This window comes from Prionailurus viverrinus, chromosome B3 (genome assembly GCF_022837055.1).
Source record: "Prionailurus viverrinus isolate Anna chromosome B3, UM_Priviv_1.0, whole genome shotgun sequence".
NCBI lineage: Eukaryota > Metazoa > Chordata > Mammalia > Carnivora > Felidae > Prionailurus > Prionailurus viverrinus.
In genome coordinates this window covers 32,657,294-32,677,712 of record NC_062566.1, presented here as the reverse complement: position 1 = coordinate 32,677,712, position 20,419 = coordinate 32,657,294, and the positions used below count along the sequence as shown (strand labels likewise).

Sequence of the window (20,419 nt, the reverse complement as noted above, 5' to 3'; positions counted from 1 at the left end):
TTTAGATTTGAGTTCCAATCCTGCTGCTTCTTACCTGGTATGAGGCCTTGACATAACTACTTTGAACCTCACTTTCTAAATCTGACAAAGGAGTGGATACCTTTTCTTCATGATTATTGTGTAGATTAATAATAGTAGATGGTAGTTGTTGATAAAAATGCTCTTCTAGTCACATCACATTTGGAATAATGTATCATTCAGCTTATAAGCAACCATAAATCTCAGTGGCAAATGAGTAAGGTTCATATCTGCCTATGTTACTTATTAGCTGCAGATTGGCTGTGGCTCTCCTTTATGTTCTTCTCACTCTACAGTCAGGGTGACCTGGAAGGAAAGATGATGAAACCAAAGGATAACCTATAAAAGTCTGCCCAGAAGTGGTACACTTCCACTCACATTTCATTGGCCAAGGCTAATGTCAGTGGTGCTGGAATAATCCTCCCATGGGATGGGCCAGTACAGAGTAACAGCAGATATTTTGAATAAATAGTATATATTATGACAGAGTATGTCCAGTTCTTGCTGTTGCTTTAAGGGTGTGACAACCTGGAGTATGGCCAGAGGATCAGGATGGTGACTAATTTTGTAATCTCCCCTGAAATACAGTGGGAAGAGTGGAGAAAGAGGGGCTTATTAATGCCATCTAAAATATTTGAAGATGGGCTGTCCCTGAATATGGTGTATGACAGCGATGAGTAGAAATTAAAACATTATGTATTTTGACTCTGTATAAGGGCATAAGGAGGAAAGCGGATAGAAAAGGACATTGTTGATTGTTTTAAATACCTTACCTCATTTATATTCTTCAAAATAACCCTATGAGGTTCTGTGTGTATGTGCATGTTTACGTTTAAATATCGGAGAGTATCGGATAAGAACCGAAGGTTATATGGCAAGTAAGTGGCAAAACCAGTTTGGAATCCAAATCTGTGATCTCCTCTTTTTCCACTAAGTTTTGCTACTCTCTATAGGGCTGCACACTTTCTTACAGTTAAACTATTAATACCGGCTATCTTCTGCCTGACAAGGTAATGGCCACTCTTCCTCCCCCTCTAAAATGATTCAGAGTGTGAGGAAGGGTTGAAAGGAAGGTTGAACTCTAGATGGGTAGTCTGCAAACTTATGTGATCATATGCACCCCCCCCCAGTAGAATAATTTAGTATATACATATGTTACATCTTTTAAACTATCATATTATATTGTATTTGTTATAAAACAAAAATAGAAGTAAAAAAAGGTAAGATTTTACATACAATTTTAGGTATTGTGTAAATTAGATTTGAGATTTCTTGTAAAATCTCAACTTTTTAAAACTTACGTTTTATAGTTAGGTAGATACTTTTCTTGTATCCTTGTGGATTGTCTTGTGTACCTTTTGAGATGTGTACCCCCAACATTGGCGGTCATTGCTTTGGAAGATATGTTAGACTCCTTTTCCAGGATGAAGATTCTGTGATTCTGTGTAGCCTGAGCTTTTATAAAGGTGATAATAAAGCTTAATTGACTTTCAGAAAAGTTTTTGAGGTAATCTGTTACCTGAGACCAAAACTATAAATTCTTCACTGGCATTCTTTATAGAAATTAAGCCTGAAAACTACATAGATGAATGATGCTTTTCCAGATAAATACTAATAACCTCATGAATATTACAGTATAAAAAGAGTTTGTAAATGGGAGTTATCACTAAGCAATAAATCTCATTTCCATGTGAGGCACAAGAAACTGTCTCTTTATTTCAGTCATGTCTTCTCTATCTAAATCTGCATGTGTGTGTCCAAAACTTACTGTACTCATTTATTCTAAAATGAATCTGAAATTTTGCCTAAAGAGAAATACGAATTTTTGTACTTGGGAAATTATTTTAGGGCTATTTTAGAATGGAGCCAGAAATCTATATTAGGCTAAGCCCACTGGACTAAAATCTGCATAGAGATACATTCTTTAAGAAGCAAAGGAGTTACTTGCATTGTTTGACAGAGGAAACTGTGCTTTTCTGCATTCTCGTCCTTGGTTATCAGCCATTTGCCAGGTTGGTGCCTCACAATCAAGATAACTTTCTGGTTAATAACTCTTTCTTGGGGATAGATTATTTAAGAAAAAACCTTCCCAGATCACAGAAAGCAGAAATGCAAATCTGGCCTTTAAAAGATAGTTCTATATTGAGATGAAATTGTAGATCAGCAGTGATCTTTTCCATTTTTTTTCTCATCGTGATGCATTTGTACAGATTTTTCAGCATGACATACTGCAGTTTGGTGGTAATTGTAGAGGAAGTGTTGCTTGCAAGTAGAATCAAACCCAGTTTAAACAAGAGATGGCCAGTTCAGCTCCTTTTTCTGCATGGGTTTAAGTGGCCCACAGGCCAGGATTTCCTTGGTAATAGCTTTTAGTGAGCCTTTTGTCCTAGAAGATTACCCTTCAAAGTATAGTTTAAATAGTTTAATCTGACATTTAAAAATTTTCATATTCTTTTATTCATTCGGCAGTCAATGGTTGCTTCTTTGTGCCAAGCACTGAGGAGACATTAGTGCTGATTTTTAAAATCTATCTAAAACTGGTCTAAGCCAGGAGGACCCTTGCTGCTCACAGCACGTACTGTAGGAGTCCCTGCTCTCACACAGACTGTCCTTGCTTGCTTGCTCTCCTGCTCTTTTCTCTCCCTACTTCCCTTCCCCTCCCTCTCTTCTCTTCCTTCCCTTCCTTCCCCTCTTTTTGTAGCTCTTTCCTTCTTTGAGATAGTGACTACAGCCAAATTTTGAAGTTAGAGCATCTAAGCTTAGGAGAAACTACTTGTGGTATTTACTGTATAACACTTGCATGGTATAATTAGACAGGAGTTGATAAAATTCTGATTTTGCCTTAAAGACCAAATGTCACCTCACCTGTACAGGTATGTATATTTGTTACTTAGCTCAGAAACCATGTATCTTTAAATGGCTTTATACTTTTCTATTTTAAATAAAACTAATACCGATGTGTTTTTACACAAGTGTGCTTTTTAGATGGAAACATTTATATGATTAGGTACTTTTCTCTTAGTGTTTCTTTGATTTTGTATTTTCTGAATTTGAATCTTGATATGGCTTTTGGAATTAGCCATTTTGGGGCTCATTTCTGTTATGTTACAACTGGCATATTTCTGATTTTTCAGTGGTTTAATTGCCTCGTTATCCAGACTCTAGAATACATTCCAATTAATTAAAGTCATATGAGTGATTGAGGTTGTTTCTGTTTTTTTCTGGCTGTTGTGCTCTCTATTGAAGAATTTGAAGATGATTAAAAGTATGATTCTTTTCTTCTTTAGCATCAGACAACAGTCAGCGCTTTCGAGAAACCTGTTTTGCATTTGCATTGACACCACAACAAGTGCAGCAAATCAGTAGTTCCATGTAAGTTCTCTTCAAGTATAACTTGCAGTTTGGCCTTTGCAACCAGTAATGGCTATAATAAGTGATTTTTAAAAACAGTGTATTGGGTGAGTATTAGTGTCATGCAAATATTAGTATTGAAAATACTATAATAGTGTTAGTTATCCTAAGAACACTTAGAGCTCTGATAATTTGAAAAACTTGTGGAGTAACAGTATCTTTGAATCAGCTTTCATGTGCATATTTTAAAAATAATTGTAGTTCTTACCCTGTCTTTTATAGGGATATTTCTGGGACCAAATGTGACTTCACAGTGCAGGTCCAGTTAAGGTACAGTATTGACTATTATAGTATTAAAAGTTAATATTCCTTAAAGGTTGTTTAAAAAATTGTGTCATTTTCAATAAGTATATTGAAAGTATTGGGTTTAAATGTTTGGATGAGGTAAGACCTTCTCCTGTTATGAAATATCCTAATTTTTATCCAGTTTAGATTTTAATATAGCAAGTCATGTGCCATACTTCTAATCACATTTCTCCATTTTGTGTGCCTTCAGTTGGTTGAGAAGCTTCAGCTAATGATACCTTTAAATGATGATAGTGTCAGCTCTTTAGAACTACACTTTTATGAAAGTACAAAGGCCTTACCTATATGGATGACAAACTACTCTAAATAGAGAACTAGTAATGGGGCGCCTGGGCGGCTCAGGTGGTTAAGCATCCGACTTTGGCTCAGGTCATGATCTCATGGTTTGTGATTTCGAGCCCCGCATCAGGCTCTGTGCTGACAGCTTGGAGCCTGGACCCTGCTTCAGATTCTGTGTCTCCCTCTCTCTCTGCCTCTCTCTCTCTCTCTCTCTCTCTCTTTCAAAAGTAAAAGAAAACATTAAATTAAAAAAAAAAACTAGTACTTAGGTTAAGTGTATAGTTACGGACTAACAAAAACCAAAACAGTCTAATTTGCTTCATCCTGTATTTTAAATCATTAATTTAAAAGCAGTCTATTCTAGACATCTCTTGATAGTTTTGCAAAGAGGAATGGAAAATTTTCCAACATGGCTTCACAGTTTCTCCTTATTCAGCTGCTTTTCTTAGCTCGTTTCTTCTAAGGCTATCTAAGAATTCTTCTATGTTAATGTCTCTCTGTCTTATATAAACCATCTTCTGGTACTCTTTTTACTCCATGACTATCCATGTGGGAAACTAACTGCCCCAAACTGTTCTTGTTGCAATAGGAATAAAGAGGATATAACAAGACAGTTGTTTTCCTCAATAAGCTGTTTTCCCTAAAGTGGGAAGGATAAGTCAAACAGATAGCCTCATCTCAATAACTGGATCCTAAGTTGTATGTACAAATTATAGCTACATTAGGAGGTCAGAAAAGAGGCTAAAGCACCTGCTCAGTGCTTCACAGAACAATATGAAAACCTCTGATCGTGACTTAAAAATAGGGTGCTGAAAACAAGTGAGAAAGCAGAAGGGAGGTTGAAGTCTTGATTTTAGAAGGCACTGACAAAGATGTTCCTGTGTAAAAGGTACTTTATCCTCTCTCAGGAGCAGAACGTGGTAATGACTGAATAAATTAAAGGACTAAAATATGATGCCATCATAATTCTATATTGCTCTTATCTTGCTTACTTCCTGCATCAACAGTTTTCTGTTTTGTTCATACTGATAATGTGACATTATCGTTGAAAACAGTGGTCTTTAAACAAGCTTGGAGCTACCCTGAGGGGTCTATATTGTGACTGCCCCCACCCCACACATACTCTGAGCCCAAGTAGTGCTGCTTTGAGCTTTGATCTATTTTGCATGTTTGATGTGTGGGTTGGTTTTTCACTTGGAGAAAGAGTCCCAAGACTAAAATAAAGTTTGAAAACCATAGCTCTAGAACAAGAGATCTAGTTCCTGTCCTCAGTATTTTATATTAGTATACATGCATTCTTTAATGCAGCAGCAGCTGTGGTTCACATTCCAAAGGAAGGTTTTCTTTCTAAGATAGATCAACTCTATTTCAGAGATTCCAAGGGAATCTTGAGGGTTAAAAAAATGGTTTAGCCATTTTCAATTCAAATATATCTCCAGAACTTGAAAAAAAAGAAAGGAACCATTTTGTATTATATTTGGTAATTGTTAGGTGGTTCTTTGTGTTTTGATAAAATGGTTATTTTTCATCCTTACTCCCATACCCCCATTACTACATCTATAGTCCATCCCAGTGTATTATTTAAGTTGGGAGTATATACCTATCTGCCATCCTAATTATAAATTTTTATCTAAAGCATGAAAATAATTTAGGGTCAGTGTTTTCTCTATTAGATTAGGGTCAGTGTTTTCTCTATTAGATTCCTAGTCTGTTTTCATTTATGTCTGTTTTCCCTCCCCACCCCCATGAACTTCACAGAAATTTTCTTCTATTCCCCCTTTTTTCTTCTTTTCCCTTTGGCTTGTTAGGGTGGCTTAGATTTTCACCTTTTACTTAAATGAATAGTAGGAGTCAACTTGTCATAAATCTTTCTTCTCCTATAGCTTCAGGCAGCCAAGGTCCATGTTTTAAATTTATCACTGCATTGGAATAATTTATTAAAAACTTTGTGGCATACTCTTACTGTTGCAATATAAAGAACCTCCTTTAGGTTTTCATGGGGTTGGAGATGATCATGTGAGCTTTGACATCTCTGTATTTTCATCTTTGTAGCTCTGTATATTTCAAGAAAATCTTTGTAGATCAGTAATATTTAACCCTTTCATGGATCCCTTATCCCTTTGAGAATCCGATGGAAGCTCCAGATTGTTTTTTCATAAAGATGAACATATATATGTACACAGAAAATTGTCCCAATTTGTGGATCTTCCTACACACAGATTCTACAGCCAGCAGGTCAAGACCCTACACCACAGATGTTGAGGGAAGATGTTTGTGCAGGATGAATATGTCACAGAATTCAGATAGGGTTCTTCTTGACATATAACTCACAGATGCTGTGAACGTTCTGTAAAGGTGGGATGAGCCTCAGTTGTATATTGGGAATAAGGAAGTTATTAAGATGTCTTAAATAGCAAATTAACAATTTATTTCTTTATCTGTACAAACGTGAACAGAATGAGAATTTACAAATTATGTAGCCCTCTATAGTTTTGCCAAAAGATTATGCATTTAATTTAGAAATAAATGTTTTCGTGAGTATCTAAAATAGTATTTTAAATGATAATGCTATTTTTCAACATCTTTAGTTTTCAGGGAATAATGGGAGTACCTTGGCTTAGTGGATAGAATTTGGTCCTGGGATGGACTTACAGCCTTTTCAGTATGCTCTGCTAAGAACCAAAACAAAAAGATAAATTTGGGAATACTGTGTATTGTATCTCCCTCCTAGAAAGTTACAGTGTATGTTACCCTAGCTCTGAGAAGTCTATATTAAGGAAACTTAATTTAATTTTTTGATTCAGAATATCTTAAATTTATTCCACTACCGAGCTTTTTCTTTTTTTTTTTCCTCTTTAGAACATGCTTAAGCAAATGATTGGAAATATTAGGAAGACAACTACAGGTTGATAGTCGTGATCACTGAAACTTTACATTGACAGAATTATTTACTTTCAATTTGTTTAAATATGTGAAATGTCTAGCGTTAAGTAGTTTTTATTGTTGTTAAGTTTGACAGCCTTTTAGATTAGCTATTGAACAGAAATATTGAGGTCATCCTTTAAGAAAATGGAAGTTAAACTTGTCCTTTATTGTTTAGGTTTTGTTTATCAGAAACCAGTTGTCCACAAGAAGATCACTTCCCACCCAATCTTTGTGTGAAAGTGAATACAAAACCTTGCAGCCTTCCAGTAAGTCCTAAAAGTTATTTTTTAAATGCATTGCCAGCATAGCATGCGTAAGTCATGACAGCTGTCGTTAAATCATAGTTTTTCATTAAGAAAACATCCTTAGTTTGGATATATATTCATGTGACTGAGTGAAACACTTGTACCAACTGTGTACAGTTAACAGCTGTGACATTAGCTGTGGAGACCAAGTTGAGGAGGTGGAGTTGGGTGTGGTAACTTTAGTGTTATTCTGGATTTGAGGGGACAAGAAATTGTTGCAACAAAACCTCAGCGGCACTCATGTGAATCTGGAAGCCTACAGTAGAACAGAGGAAGAATGCTGTGGGGGGGATGTTTTCGGTTACCTTTAAGACATTCTTTATACCCTTATCTGAGCTCTTAATGAATTCATCCTGATTCTTAAGTTTTAGACATTTTTAAGTTCTATCGCTAGTATTTTTCTCTGGCTTACTATAGAATGAGATGACAGGGTTAATGTAAACTCTTGTAAATGTTTGCTTCTCTACTCTTTAATGAAAATATTCATATTTTCTAATACGTAGTTTGTGGGGTTTTTTAGCTTGTTTTAGGAATAGAAGTGGAAATGATTGTGGAAATAAGTAGAAATAAATTACATTTTATTCTTAGGGTTATCTTCCACCTACAAAAAATGGTGTGGAACCAAAGCGACCCAGCCGACCAATTAATATCACCTCACTTGTCCGATTGTCCACAACAGTACCAAACACCATTGTTGTTTCTTGGACTGCAGAAATTGGAAGAGTAAGTAAATTTTTATTTCTACTAGATCTTAGTATTATGAGGAAGGATTAATCTCCTTGGCTACCTGAGCTTATATGTAAATTATATTGTAAAGTGAGTTGCAAAAGGATTTATTTTTGTCTCACAGTGAATTTTCAACATGTTCCCATTTGAAACATGGGATCATACACTATTCAGTGTTTTATAACCTGATCCTGTTTCACTCAGCAGTTTATCATGAGTGTTTTTTATGTCATTACATGTTTGTCTGCATGATTTTAAATGGCTAGATCATATTCCAATATGAGTATGCCACAATTCAGTCTATTCCCTGTTCTTGAGCAGTTAGTTGATTTACTGATTGATTGATTCATTGCTATTTCAACGACCATCCTAGTCGCTATAGCTTTGCTTCCATCCATGATAATTTCCTTAAATTCCCAGAAGTGGAATTCCTGAGTCAAAGAGCCTGCAGAATTTTAAGAAATGTTGTGTACATTGACAGATTGCCTTACCAGAAGACATGCAAATTTCTTCTCTGACTTTCAGTGTTTATTTGTGTGCCTGTTGACCCATACCCTATCAATACTTCTTTTTTTTTTTAAATTTTTTTTTTTTTTTTTCAACGTTTATTTATTTTTGGGACAGAGAGAGACAGAGCATGAACGGGGGAGGGGCAGAGACAGAAGGAGACACAGAATCGGAAACAGGCTCCAGGCTCTGAGCCATCAGCCCAGAGCCTGACGCGGGGCTCGAACTCACGGACCGCGAGATCGTGACCTGGCTGAAGTCGGACGCTTAACCGACTGCGCCACCCAGGCGCCCCTATCAATACTTCTTTAAAAAAAAAAGTCTTCTTTAAAATCTACCAATGTTAGTAGGTAAATAATGGCACCAAGCTGCTTTGATTAGTGCTGCTTTGATTAGTGCTCCTTTTATTATTACTGAGATTGAACATATTTGTCTGTGTGATTTACATTTTAAAATTATATCTGTATTTTTTCTCTGTTGCTATTTTCCTTACTATTTATGAATTCTTTATGTATTAAGAGTTAAACTCTTTCACATATTGGAAATATTTGTTTTTAGTTTGTTTCCCTTTTATTTTCATTCATGTAATTATTTAATGTTTAGAAGATTTAAATTATCATAGAGACAGTTTTTAACTAGTTTTTTTTAATAGTCTTTTCCCCCTTAGTCCCGTCACACTTAAGTCTGTCTGCCCTTCCCAAGCTTACATAAATATTTGTTTCTATTTTCTTCCAGACTTTTGAGTTTTCTTGTTTTACCTTTAAATATTTAATCCATCGCAAGTTATGTGTGGTGTGAAATAAAAATGTACTTTCATTTTTAAATAGCCATTTGGTCTAACACCATTAACTAAACAAATGCTGGTGCAGAAGCCAACATCACTATGTATCTGATTTTTATTTATCCTATGTGTGATCCTGAACTTTTTCTGTATTGTTTCTTCGTCTTGCATTCCTTTTCCAGGACAATTTCAGAATGTCATTGATTATTTCAGTTTTATCATGTGAGCGCATATCTATTCATTAATTCATTTGAAATTTATTGAATGCTTCCTGTATGCCATGCACTGTACTGAAAACTGGGGGTACCATAGCAAGGAAAGAAAGTCCTTGTTCTTTTAGAGCCTGATATCTGGGGGCCAGGTGGTCACACACACAAAGGTGAACAGTTTTTAGAAGGACTATGAAGGAGAGGTATGCATTGATTTTAGAATATTTTAAAGGGCACTTTGAACTAGAGAGAGGTCGGGCGGGGCTTCCCTGAGGAAGCAGTGACTGAGCCAAGAGAAGAGTAGCAGGAAGCAATTTGGGTGAAAGGTTCAGAGGAAACAACCTGCACAACAGCCAGTGGCAGGGGACAGCCTGGTTCTTTCCAGGAGACTGAGAGGGAGCCTCTGGGGCTAGATTGCAGAGAGTGGAGAAGAGCCATGTACAAGATGAGGCTACAGAGGTAAGGAAGGGCCAGGCCATGAAGGGCCTTTGAGGTACTGTTAATGTTAAGGATATTCTCTTCTTTAGATTTTTTTCTTTTCTTTTTCTTTTCTTTTCTTTTTTTTTTTTTTAATTTTTTTTTTTTCTTTCAACATTTATTTTTTTGGGGACAGAGAGAGACAGAGCATGAATGGGGGAGGGGCAGAGAGAGAGGGAGACACAGAATCGGAAACAGGCTCCAGGCTCTGAGCCATCAGCCCAGAGCCCGACGCGGGGCTCGAACTCACGGACCGCGAGATCGTGACCTGGCTGAAGTCGGACGCTTAACCGACTGCGCCACCCAGGCGCTCCTCTTTTCTTTTCTTTTCTTTTCTTTTCTTTTCTTTTCTTTTCTTTTCTTTTCTCTTTCCTTTCCTTTCCTTTCCTTTCCTTTCTTTTCCCTTTTTTCTAATGTTTATTTACTTTTGAGAGAGAAAGAGAGAGAGAGAGAGAGAGAGACAGACAGACAGACAGACAGACATGAACTGCAAGTGGGGGAGGGGCGGAGAGATAGGGAGACACAGAATCCAAAGCAGGCTCCAGGCTCCAGGCTCCGCCAGCATGGAGCCCAAAGCAGGGCTCAGCCTCAGGAACTGTGAGATCATGACCTGAGCCGAAGTTGGACACTTAACCCGCTGAGCCACCCAGGCGCCCAAGGTTATTCTCTTTTTAAATGAAAATTTTACAGGAGTAAATATTTCTGTGTATAGAAGGTCACTCTTCAGAGTGGTAAACGGTTTGAATGGCATCCAGAATCGTGCAGAGAGGTCACTCTTAGGAGCACGCTGTTGCTGAAGTGTTAGTGGAGGAGGGCGTGTATTAGCCTGAAAGTGAGGGAGGCTCTGGGGAGAGTGGAGGTGTTGGAAAAGTAATTATGGGGAGGGAGCCATGTTTTCCTTCTTCACCCCCCCAGATCTTTCTGGGAATGTGAATGAGATTGCTTTAAATTAGTATATTAAGTTAGGATTAATTTATACTATTTAATATTTCCATTCCAAGAACTGTATGTTTCTCCATTTATTCAAATCCTCTTTTATGTTCCTTGGTAATTTAATAGGTTTCTTATAAATCTTCCATTTTTTAAAATTAATTCTGTGTTGTTTATTGTTATTATTTCTATTGTAAGTAGATCTTTTTTCTGTTATATTTTCTAAAGAATGTATTTGTTTTTGGTTTATTTAAAAGCTGGTTATTGTTGAATATTTACTTAATACCTGAATTTTCATATACTGGTTCCAACAGCTTTTTAATTGGTTTCTTGATGTTTCCAGGTAGGCAGTTTGGAGTTTGAGATGTATCATTATGCAGATAATGATAATCCTAGTACTTATGTCATAATTTCTGGTTTTTGTTCTAGTGTGCTGACTAGAACCTTCAGAACAATGTGAAATAATGAGAGTGCCAGTGGCACGCTCGACTTGTTCCTTACGATAATGAGGATACTACTAGTGACCCAAGTATTCATTAATTTTTGATAGAGCTTGCTTACATCAACAGTGTGCTCCTATATTGCTCTTTTACTGGATATATCTTTGTGAGACGTGGATTGTGAATTTTATCAGCATCCCTTTTGACAACCATCCAGATTATATTTTTTCCTTTGCCTAATTAATATGTCACCATTAGGTTTTTGAAATCCTTTTAAATGTTTTACTTCTAGTATACCTTGGGGTTCCCCTTTTGGTCTCCCTTTTTGAAGAGGGCATTGAAAATGTTTTTTGTTTTGTATTGTTTTGTTTTGTTTTGTGTTTGTTTGTTTGTTTTTTCCCGTGTGTGAAAAGCATAGCCTTTTGGGGGTGTTTGCAGTGAACTATGACTGTGGGAGCGCAGGGAGATGTGCTGATATGTATGGGATTAGAGGAGAGAGGAAAGCCTTTCCAACCTCAGAGAGAAGACAGTATCTTCAGTGATTTGATGGTTGTCTAGTCTTACCTAGGAGGTAAGATCTTCATGTAGACCCCAGTCTACAAGTTGGAGACCTTTTTGAAGTGAAACATTGAAAGACAGTTGTTCTTTTTTTTTTTTTTTTGAAAGAAAATTATACTTTACCAAAGCCCAGAAGATAACTTATTAGATTGTTTTTCCATCACTAGTTTTAATTCAACTTGTAAAGATGCTCTGATTAGTGTAGGATCTCTTTATAGAAGTGTATCACATCAACCTGTTGTGTCCCTTAAACTCACATAGTGTTTTATGTCAGTTATATCTCAATTTTATTAAAAATTTTTTTAATTTTTAAATTTTATTTTATTTTATTTTTTGAGAGAGCAGGGGAGGGGCAGAGAGAGAGGGAGAGAGAATCCCAAGCAGGCTCCACACTGTCAGCGCAGAGCCTGATGCGGGGCTCGAACTCAGAAACTGTGAGATCATGACCTGAGCCAAAATCAAGAGTTGGACACTTAACTGACTGAGCCACCCAGGCACCCCTATATCTCAATTTTAAAAAGACAGTATTTTTTGAAACAGAAGAGCTAGCACAGTGCTGGAAGGAAATAAGTGAACTGTATTGTAACTTTTTATCCTGTCAGGGTAATCACTGTATTTAGCATTTATTAAACTCTCTTTGTTTAGAGAAAAGTTATTTAGATACTGGTGTAAAGGGCACTTAATGAGTAGATTATATCTTAATTATGGAGAAAATGTCCTGTGAACTTGATACACAATTTTGAAGACTTTTGAGAAGGCACTTGACAAAAACATCAGTGTAATGCAATATATATGAGTAGTTGGGAGGTAAGTAGTAATTGAAGGGTTAGCAGAAACAATGTATTATCATTTACCTGAAGGAGATATTATACCACTGTAAAGTTTGGGGGATTTTTTGCTGCTGAATCTCTTTCAAGTGCTATAGAATTAAATTCTGTATTATCAGTACAAGTGGCATTTGTTAATAAATGCCTCACATTCTTTTTCCTTCTCCTTTTTTTAATTTGTTACATGTTTCAACTAGAATGAACATACCTTTTCACTAAACTTGTAGTTGTGGTTTCTACTTGATCTCCCCTTAAAAAATTATATAAAGCCTGAGGGTAATTTCTAGTACTGAAGACTCAAGCTGTCAGTACATAATTTCACAGTGTTAATTAGCATTTCTCTAGTTTCTGTCATATTAATCAAATAAATAATAAAGGTGAATAAGGTTTTTTTTCCCCCAGAAGAAGCCTTTCAGTTTTACATTAGATTGATACGTATGCTCTAAAAATTAGGCAGGTTTTAAGATTACTTGTAAATTAGCTTCTTCGACCCTTCATTCCCCTCCCCCCCCCCCGAAAATATGTAACATGTGATAGGTTTCTGAACGCCAAATGAAAATTTGGCCTACCAGAGGATACATGGGATATTTTCTCTTGTTAAAAGAGAGGAATGCATTTATAAAAGTCTGAAAGTTGGAATATACGTTGGGCTAGGTTAGGAGAGTCCAAGGAAACAAGGTGCGCAAAAGCAGGAATGGTAGAGAACTACACTAGCCTTGGCCATTAAGTCCGTTGTCCTGATATCCCAACTCTTTCTTCCTGGTTTCTAGTGCCAGCTCTGTCACCAAACAGATGCATGATCATGAGCAGATGACATATCTTTTTGTGCCTCCATTCCATGAATCCTTTACTTAGAAAAATACTTATTCTTGTCTTTTATATAGGCCTTCTGTGAGGTTTAAATGAAGTAGATAGTATATGTTAAGAGTGCTTCAGAAACTGTATGTAGCTGTAAGCTAGAAGGCGGCAGTAAGTATTTTTCCTTTTGCTTCTCTCCAAACCTCTTGATCTTCCTCTTGATCCCGACACAAAATGGAAAGTGGGCCTTCTCATTTAGATCTCTCTCCTACCCTTAATAAGCCTCAGCTCTCTTTTCTTCCTCTTATCCAGTCATGTACCGTTCACTCTGCCTTGGCTTATGATGAACTATTTTCTTGGTTACCTTCTCCTGCTGCCATCTCCTCTACCGGTCCTCTGCTGGTAATGGATATTCATCTATTCATCTGCCAAACCAGCAGCTTCTCTTTGAGAATCTTTAATATTCCCTCTGTTTGTGATAATGGCTCACATAGGGTCTTTTCACAACTAGTTAGAGACATAAAGAGAGATGCAGTGGTATAGATTAGGAAGCCAAGCTAATTTGTAATTTTTTAATAGGTACTATTATTTAAATATATCTGTTACCTACCAAATGTGGTTTATAGTGACTTTGACATCTTATTGGCCTTGGTTTAGATTTAATTTTAATAGTGTTTTTTGTTTTTTGTTTTTTGTTTTTTTGTTTTTTTTTTTTTTTTTTCACTTTTCAACGTTTATTTATTTTTGGGACAGAGAGAGACAGAGCATGAACGGGGGAGGGTCAGAGAGAGAGGGAGACACAGAATCGGAAACAGGCTCCAGGCTCTGAGCCATCAGCCCAGAGCCTGACGCGGGGCTTGAACTCACGGACCGCGAGATCGTGACCTGGCTGAAGTCGGACGCTTAACCGACTGCGCCACCCAGGCGCCCCATGTTTTTTGTTTTTAATATAGGTGCCACAAATCGATTAGCTTCAAGCGTAGGTAGTCAGGTAATATGGAAGCATGACAGACTTGGCTCTGTTGCTTGAAAGTTGCAAAATTCTTTTACTTTTCTACACTTCACTTCCTCGTCCATAAAAATAGGTTTATGACCACCTCAGCGGCTTTTTGGTTAGGACTAAATTAATTACTGTTCATAAAAACACCTAAGATAGTGTCTGACCACACAGTAGGTGTTTTAAGAAGTGTTAGTTTTCTTTCCCTATCGTTGTGAGATTAAAATAGATGTACTATTTACTTACATATGTTGTTTGTTTTCTACATCTTTTTTTTTTTTTTTCCAGAACTATTCCATGGCAGTATATCTTGTAAAACAGTTGTCCTCAACAGTTCTTCTTCAGAGGTTACGAGCAAAGGGAATAAGGAATCCGGATCATTCTAGAGCTTTAAGTACGTATAATAAACTTATTTCATTTATGTAGCTGAACTATTTTGGTAAAGGTTAGAGTAGTGTGCTTTCTACTCAATAAATTTTCAACAAAAGAAATTTCTTTTTCACTAGAGATTGTCATAGAAGATTCAAAACACTGAAAACTTGTTTTCTGAGCAAAGTAAATCAAGACTTAAAAATAGTTTTAATATCTTTATTATGACCTATATTTTATCTGTAATATCTTTTAATATCTTTATTATGACCTATATTTTATAATCTGCATTTTACTGATCTTAAAATGAACTTTGGAAAGCCAGTAAATGAATACGGAAGATTATTTTACTAAAATTGCATAAAATAAATAAATGTTTAAGGGATTCTAGGAGACGGGAAGGAAATTTTGGTGTGTATTTCATGAGAATTATTTTATATTTAAGGCTTATCCAGGAAAAATGTGTGGGGATATGTGAGGACTGTACCCTTGCATTAATAAAGTAAAAAGAGAGTCTGTGGGATGGTAAAAACAATAATGAAATAGGTTCCATTAGTCAAGTATGTGACCTTGGACAAGTCACTCTAGTCTGAGTCTCATGTTCCTCATCTGTAACAAGAGGTTGTTGCCACATGATTTCTAAAGCTCCTTCAAAGTCTGGGTTTATAGTTACAAATAACTAGATGGTTCATTTTGTCGTGTTGAATTTGAGATGTAGTAAGGTCTGCAGATTGACTGTTCTGGCCTCGGTTTTTGAGGGTTAAGGCCAGAGGTTGGCAGCCTTTCCCAAGAGGTGAGCTTAGTTCTTTTATGCTTTTCTTTGTGAGAGAAAGATTCTTCATGGATGGATTCAGGGATGGAGCTGGACACTTAGGGAACAAAACTTTATAGGCAGGGGTTAGATAGCTATTCTTGAAGGATTCTTGATGTGAGTTGGTTAATGAAACCCACTCTCAGATTTGTAGTTAGGCACACACACGCTGGTGGAAAGAACTAATAAGGTAGTAAGGCCGGCTTTCCCCTCACTTTCCTTTGTGGCATAGCTTTTATCTCTATTTCTAACCTGTTTCTGTGCCAGAGTAAAAGATCTCACTACCTCTGAATAGCATTATACCCTCAATAATAGTTCATCGAAGGATTTTTCTGCATTAAAAGGATCCTTTTTTTTAAATGCAAGTAATCCTGAGTCAAGAGGAGCATGATTTTGGCTAATGCCTCTGTAGACATGCCTCAAAAGACAGTAGAGAGCTAGAATGACAGCAGTGGTTCGGGGTCTACGGGAGAGGAAGCACCGGTTGGCAGAGACAGAGAAAAAAGGGACAGACATCTGCTTTGAAGGAGAAGAACTTTTCTTTTTCACATTTGTTGAAGTCCATTTCTGGTCATTCTACTGAGACTCTCCGTGTCTGCCACATAGTGCTAGAATCTCATGTAGTCAGTGCTGTGGAATTATGTGAGCTTGTGTGGAAAAAGTAATACCAACAAATAAGGCAGATGAGGCTGTTCTATTGAATAATAGTGGTGGTGGTGGTGGTGGTGGTGGTGGTAGTCATAGCAGCAGTAAGGCAAGCTGTTTTTTGTTCCGGCTGTTAGCTCTTCTCCACTTGTATTTGTAGCACCGTCTGCGGGGGGAGTGGGAAGGTGAGCCTAGAATTATTCTGGAAGGAACCACTATTAGCCACTGTTAAATAATCAGAACTTCCTATTTCAGAGGCTATTTATTCCATCTCTGATACAATGCCAGGAGTGGAGAGTAGTTGCAGATGGGGTAGGGTTTTTGTGGCAGTTTTTTCTTATCTTACTTACTGGCCTGGAGAACCAATAAAACATTAATTTGGATCCTACCAGTAAGGCATTCGTTGTAATTGTCTAAGGAACAGATTGTTTGCCTTTACGCTATCTATAAAGAAGTAACTTTCCCAACAAATTAATTGTGTAATTAAAAGATTGTATAAAACAATTTGACAGAAGAAAATGTTGACAGATTTCTCAGATATTTTTGAAGAATCAAATTACCTAAAAATATATTCACTGTAAGTCATTCTTAATCTTATCAGTAAATTCTGCTGGCAAAGTTGTATTCATCAAATCAGGCACTATTACGTTCTTGAAAGAATAAACTCCACAATATTGAGACTTTTCACGAGAAATCTACTCTGGTTCATTTGATTTAGTAGATTTTTGCCTTGTGGTTTCCACCTTTGTGTAGAGTTGTCCCCTCAATCACAAAGACAGCCCTTTACTTATTTCTTACCACGTTCCTATTCTCTCCCTCTTCCCTGCAGCAGTCATTTTAAACCTTGGTCACACTTTACACAAACACTATTCCCCCTCTCTTATTAGCACACTGCCATTGCAAGAAAATTGGCACTACAAGGTGTTAATTCTCTCAACTGCCCATTGCTTCCTTAATCTAGTGCCACCATAACTGCTCTTCAGCTTATCTACATTTGTAACTACCCTTACTTATTCTCTTCAGTCTCAGGAGTAAATGTCCCTTTTTCTGCTCAAAGGTAATCTGACATTCATTTATTCTTCTCATTCAAGAAATTATATTAAGAGTCTACAGTGTTCCAGGCACAGGAGAATATAGCATTAAACAAGACACACACTGTCTCTGCATCCCTTAGAAGTTTGTAGTCTGGTGGGAAAGACAGAATTAAATGATTGAACAAGTCATTAACGAATTACAGTTGTGACATGTGCCTTAAAGAAGAAAGACAGGGAGCTCTGGAGGTAACAACAGAACATAGCCCTCTCTGGTGCTGTGATGTTTAAAGACAAGATTATGAGGATGAGGCGGAGTTAAGCCCAAGAAGAGAGGGGAATATGCTAAGAGACAAGGCCAGTGGAGCTGGAGAAGAGAGAACCAAGGAGGACAGTGGCCAGAGAGATAGCCATGGGGTGAATTCATACAGATGACATAAAGGTGTCGAGGATAGAAAACCCTTAAAAGATTTTTAAGCAGAGTGACATGATCAGATTTGGGCAATAAAAAGATTGCTCTTGGGGGCACCTGAGTGGCTCAGTTGGTTTTGAGCGTCTGACTTTGGCTCAGGTCATGATCCTCACGGTTCGTGAGTTCGAGCCCCGCATCAGGCTCGCTGCTGTCAGTGCAGAGCATGCTTTGGATCCTCTGTCCCCACCCGTCCCCCCCATTCTCTCTCTCTCTCACATACACATACACACACATGTTCTCTCTCTCTCTCTCTCTCTCTCTCTCTCTCTCTCTCTCAAAAATAACTAAACATTTAAAAAAAAAAAAAAAGATTGTTCTGAAGACTGAGCTGAGGAGGGGCTGGACTGATGTGGTGAGGCCAGTTAGGAACCTGTTGTCCAGGTAAGAGGTGATGATGTCTTGAGCATAGGTATTGACAATGGGCTAGAAATTGACAGTTTGAGGGGCGCCTGGGTGGTTCAGTCGGTTAAGCGGCCGACTTCAGCTCAGGTCATGATCTTGTGGTCTGTGGGTTCAAGCCCCGCGTCACGCTCTTTGCTGGCAGTTCAGAGCCTGCAGCCTGCTTCCAATTCTGTGTCTCCCTCTCTCTCTCTCTCTGCCCTTCCCCTGATTGCTGTCTGTCTGTCTGTCTGTCTCTGTCTCTCTCTGTCTCTCTCTCTCTCTCAAATAATAAACATTAAAAAAATTAACAAAAAAAAGAAATTGATGGTTTGAGAAGTGTTGAAGGGTAGCAATGGTGACGGATTACATGTGGGGAGGGAATAAAAAGAAGTCAAGGAGGAATTCTAGGCTTCTTAAACTGATTACATGGTAGTGCCCTTTACTGAAATGGGAAACAATGTGGAGAAGATTGGAGGGATCAGAGTGCGTGCTTACACTGGTATTTGAGATGTCTGCAAGACATCTGGGTGCAGATGCCCAGAAGCAGTATTGTGAGACCTCGTTCCCTCATTTATCTGTTCTCTGTCCTGTACTTTGGTTCACCCCTCTCTGTTAGCTCTTCCTGTCAGCCTTCTTTGTCAGGTCTTTTTCATCGTTTAAAAAATATAAAAACAAGCTATTCTCTATCTAGATAGAGTTCTGTCTTCTTCCTGTTGTGTCCTCCTACTGTTTTCAAAGAATAGCCTACACTTGATCTGTCTCCCTCCTCACTGCAACCCAGTGTGCCCTTTAACCTCCTATCATTCCATTGAAACTTCTCTTGCAGATGTCACAAGTGACAGTCTGATTGCCACATTTAAAGTTTATTTTTTCAGCTTTTGTCTTAGATATTTTTGCTACATTTCATACCAACCACTTTATCCGTGAAATTCTCTTCTGTTTCTTCTCAATCACTTACCTTCAGTAGATTCTCTTAAGAGAAGCATCCTGCTTAAGAGAAGCATTTCCCTGGGGTGTCATCCTTGGCCCACTTTTCTGCATACTTTATCTGGATATAATCACATCTGATCTTGTGGTTTAAATTAGCACATATCTCATCTGGGACCTTCCCCTGAGTTTCATATATAGATATGCATAGTTAGCTAACCACCTTCACAGAAACATTCTTTTGGGTCCTCAAATTCAAGTATTTAAAATTTTTTTAATGTTTATTTTTGAGAGAGAGAGAGAGAGAGAGAGAGAGACAGCGCATGAGCAGGGGAGGGGCAGAGAGAGGGGGAGACACAGAATCTGAAGCAGGCTCCAGACTCTAAACTTAGGGACCGCGAGATCATGACCCGAGCCGAAGTCAGATGCTTCACCACCTAAGCCACCCAGGCGCCCCCCCAAATTCAAGTATTTAAAACTGAACTCCCTGAATCCTATCAAACTTCCAGCCTAAATACTTTCCAAATCTGTCTTCTCTCTCTCCCTACTGTCACTGCCATCATTTAAGCTCTCATATTCTGCCTTTATTTAAAAAATCTATTCTTAAGTAATCTATCCCTCTTCTTTCTTGGTCCCTCTTCCTATCTCTCTCCTGGTAGCGACCTAAGTGATTAGTACAGACCTAATCTTACATTCCCTTGCAATCCATGGCTTTATAACATCGGTAGAGTAAAAACTCTAACTTTGTTAGCATGACAAGTGCAACTTTTCATGTCGTGGCACCTGCTTACCGCTTTCTACTGTTCTCTGTGTTCACCCTTACCCTTCCTAGTGTCATCTCTGTTTACACTTACCGCTTCCTAGTGTCCTCTCTATTCACCCTTACCCTTCCCAGTGTCCTCTGTATTCGCCCTTCTTGTACTTTATATTCCAAAAATACTGGATTCTTACCTTTTCTGCATGACTTCTGCCAGCATTGTTCTCTGTGCCTCCGAACTTCCCTGTTCTTTGCCTCACTTCAGTTATCCTTCGTGTTTCACTTTTTCCAGGAGGCATCTCAGAACCTCTGGAGTAGATGAGTTCACTTTCAGCTAGCTTCCTGAACACATTTCTTTTAGAGCACATTAGAGATGGTCCCACTGAGCAGCTCAGCTCTCAACTAGACTCTGAGTTTCTCTGGGCAGGAATTTAATCTTATTTATCTTCGAATTCCTCATGCACAGTTCCTAGTACATAGTAGACACTCAGATTTTTGTTGAGGTAAACTGATTTAAAGAAATCCAGAATAA

General features: G+C 37.7%; 1 protein-coding gene across 7 annotated transcripts in view; it reads left to right on the top strand.

The window, feature by feature from the left end:
* PIAS1 (protein inhibitor of activated STAT 1) overlaps positions 1–20,419 on the top strand; it is a 129,318-nt gene that overhangs the window by 80,265 nt on the left and 28,634 nt on the right. For all 7 annotated transcript variants that reach the window (XM_047861235.1, XM_047861231.1, XM_047861234.1 and 4 more), the window contains exons 3-7: positions 3,306–3,390; positions 3,652–3,699; positions 7,115–7,205; positions 7,833–7,967; positions 14,783–14,888. In XM_047861235.1, coding sequence (XP_047717191.1) covers positions 3,306–3,390; positions 3,652–3,699; positions 7,115–7,205; positions 7,833–7,967; positions 14,783–14,888 — 465 coding nt within the window. The remainder of the gene's footprint in view (positions 1–3,305; positions 3,391–3,651; positions 3,700–7,114; positions 7,206–7,832; positions 7,968–14,782; positions 14,889–20,419) is intronic.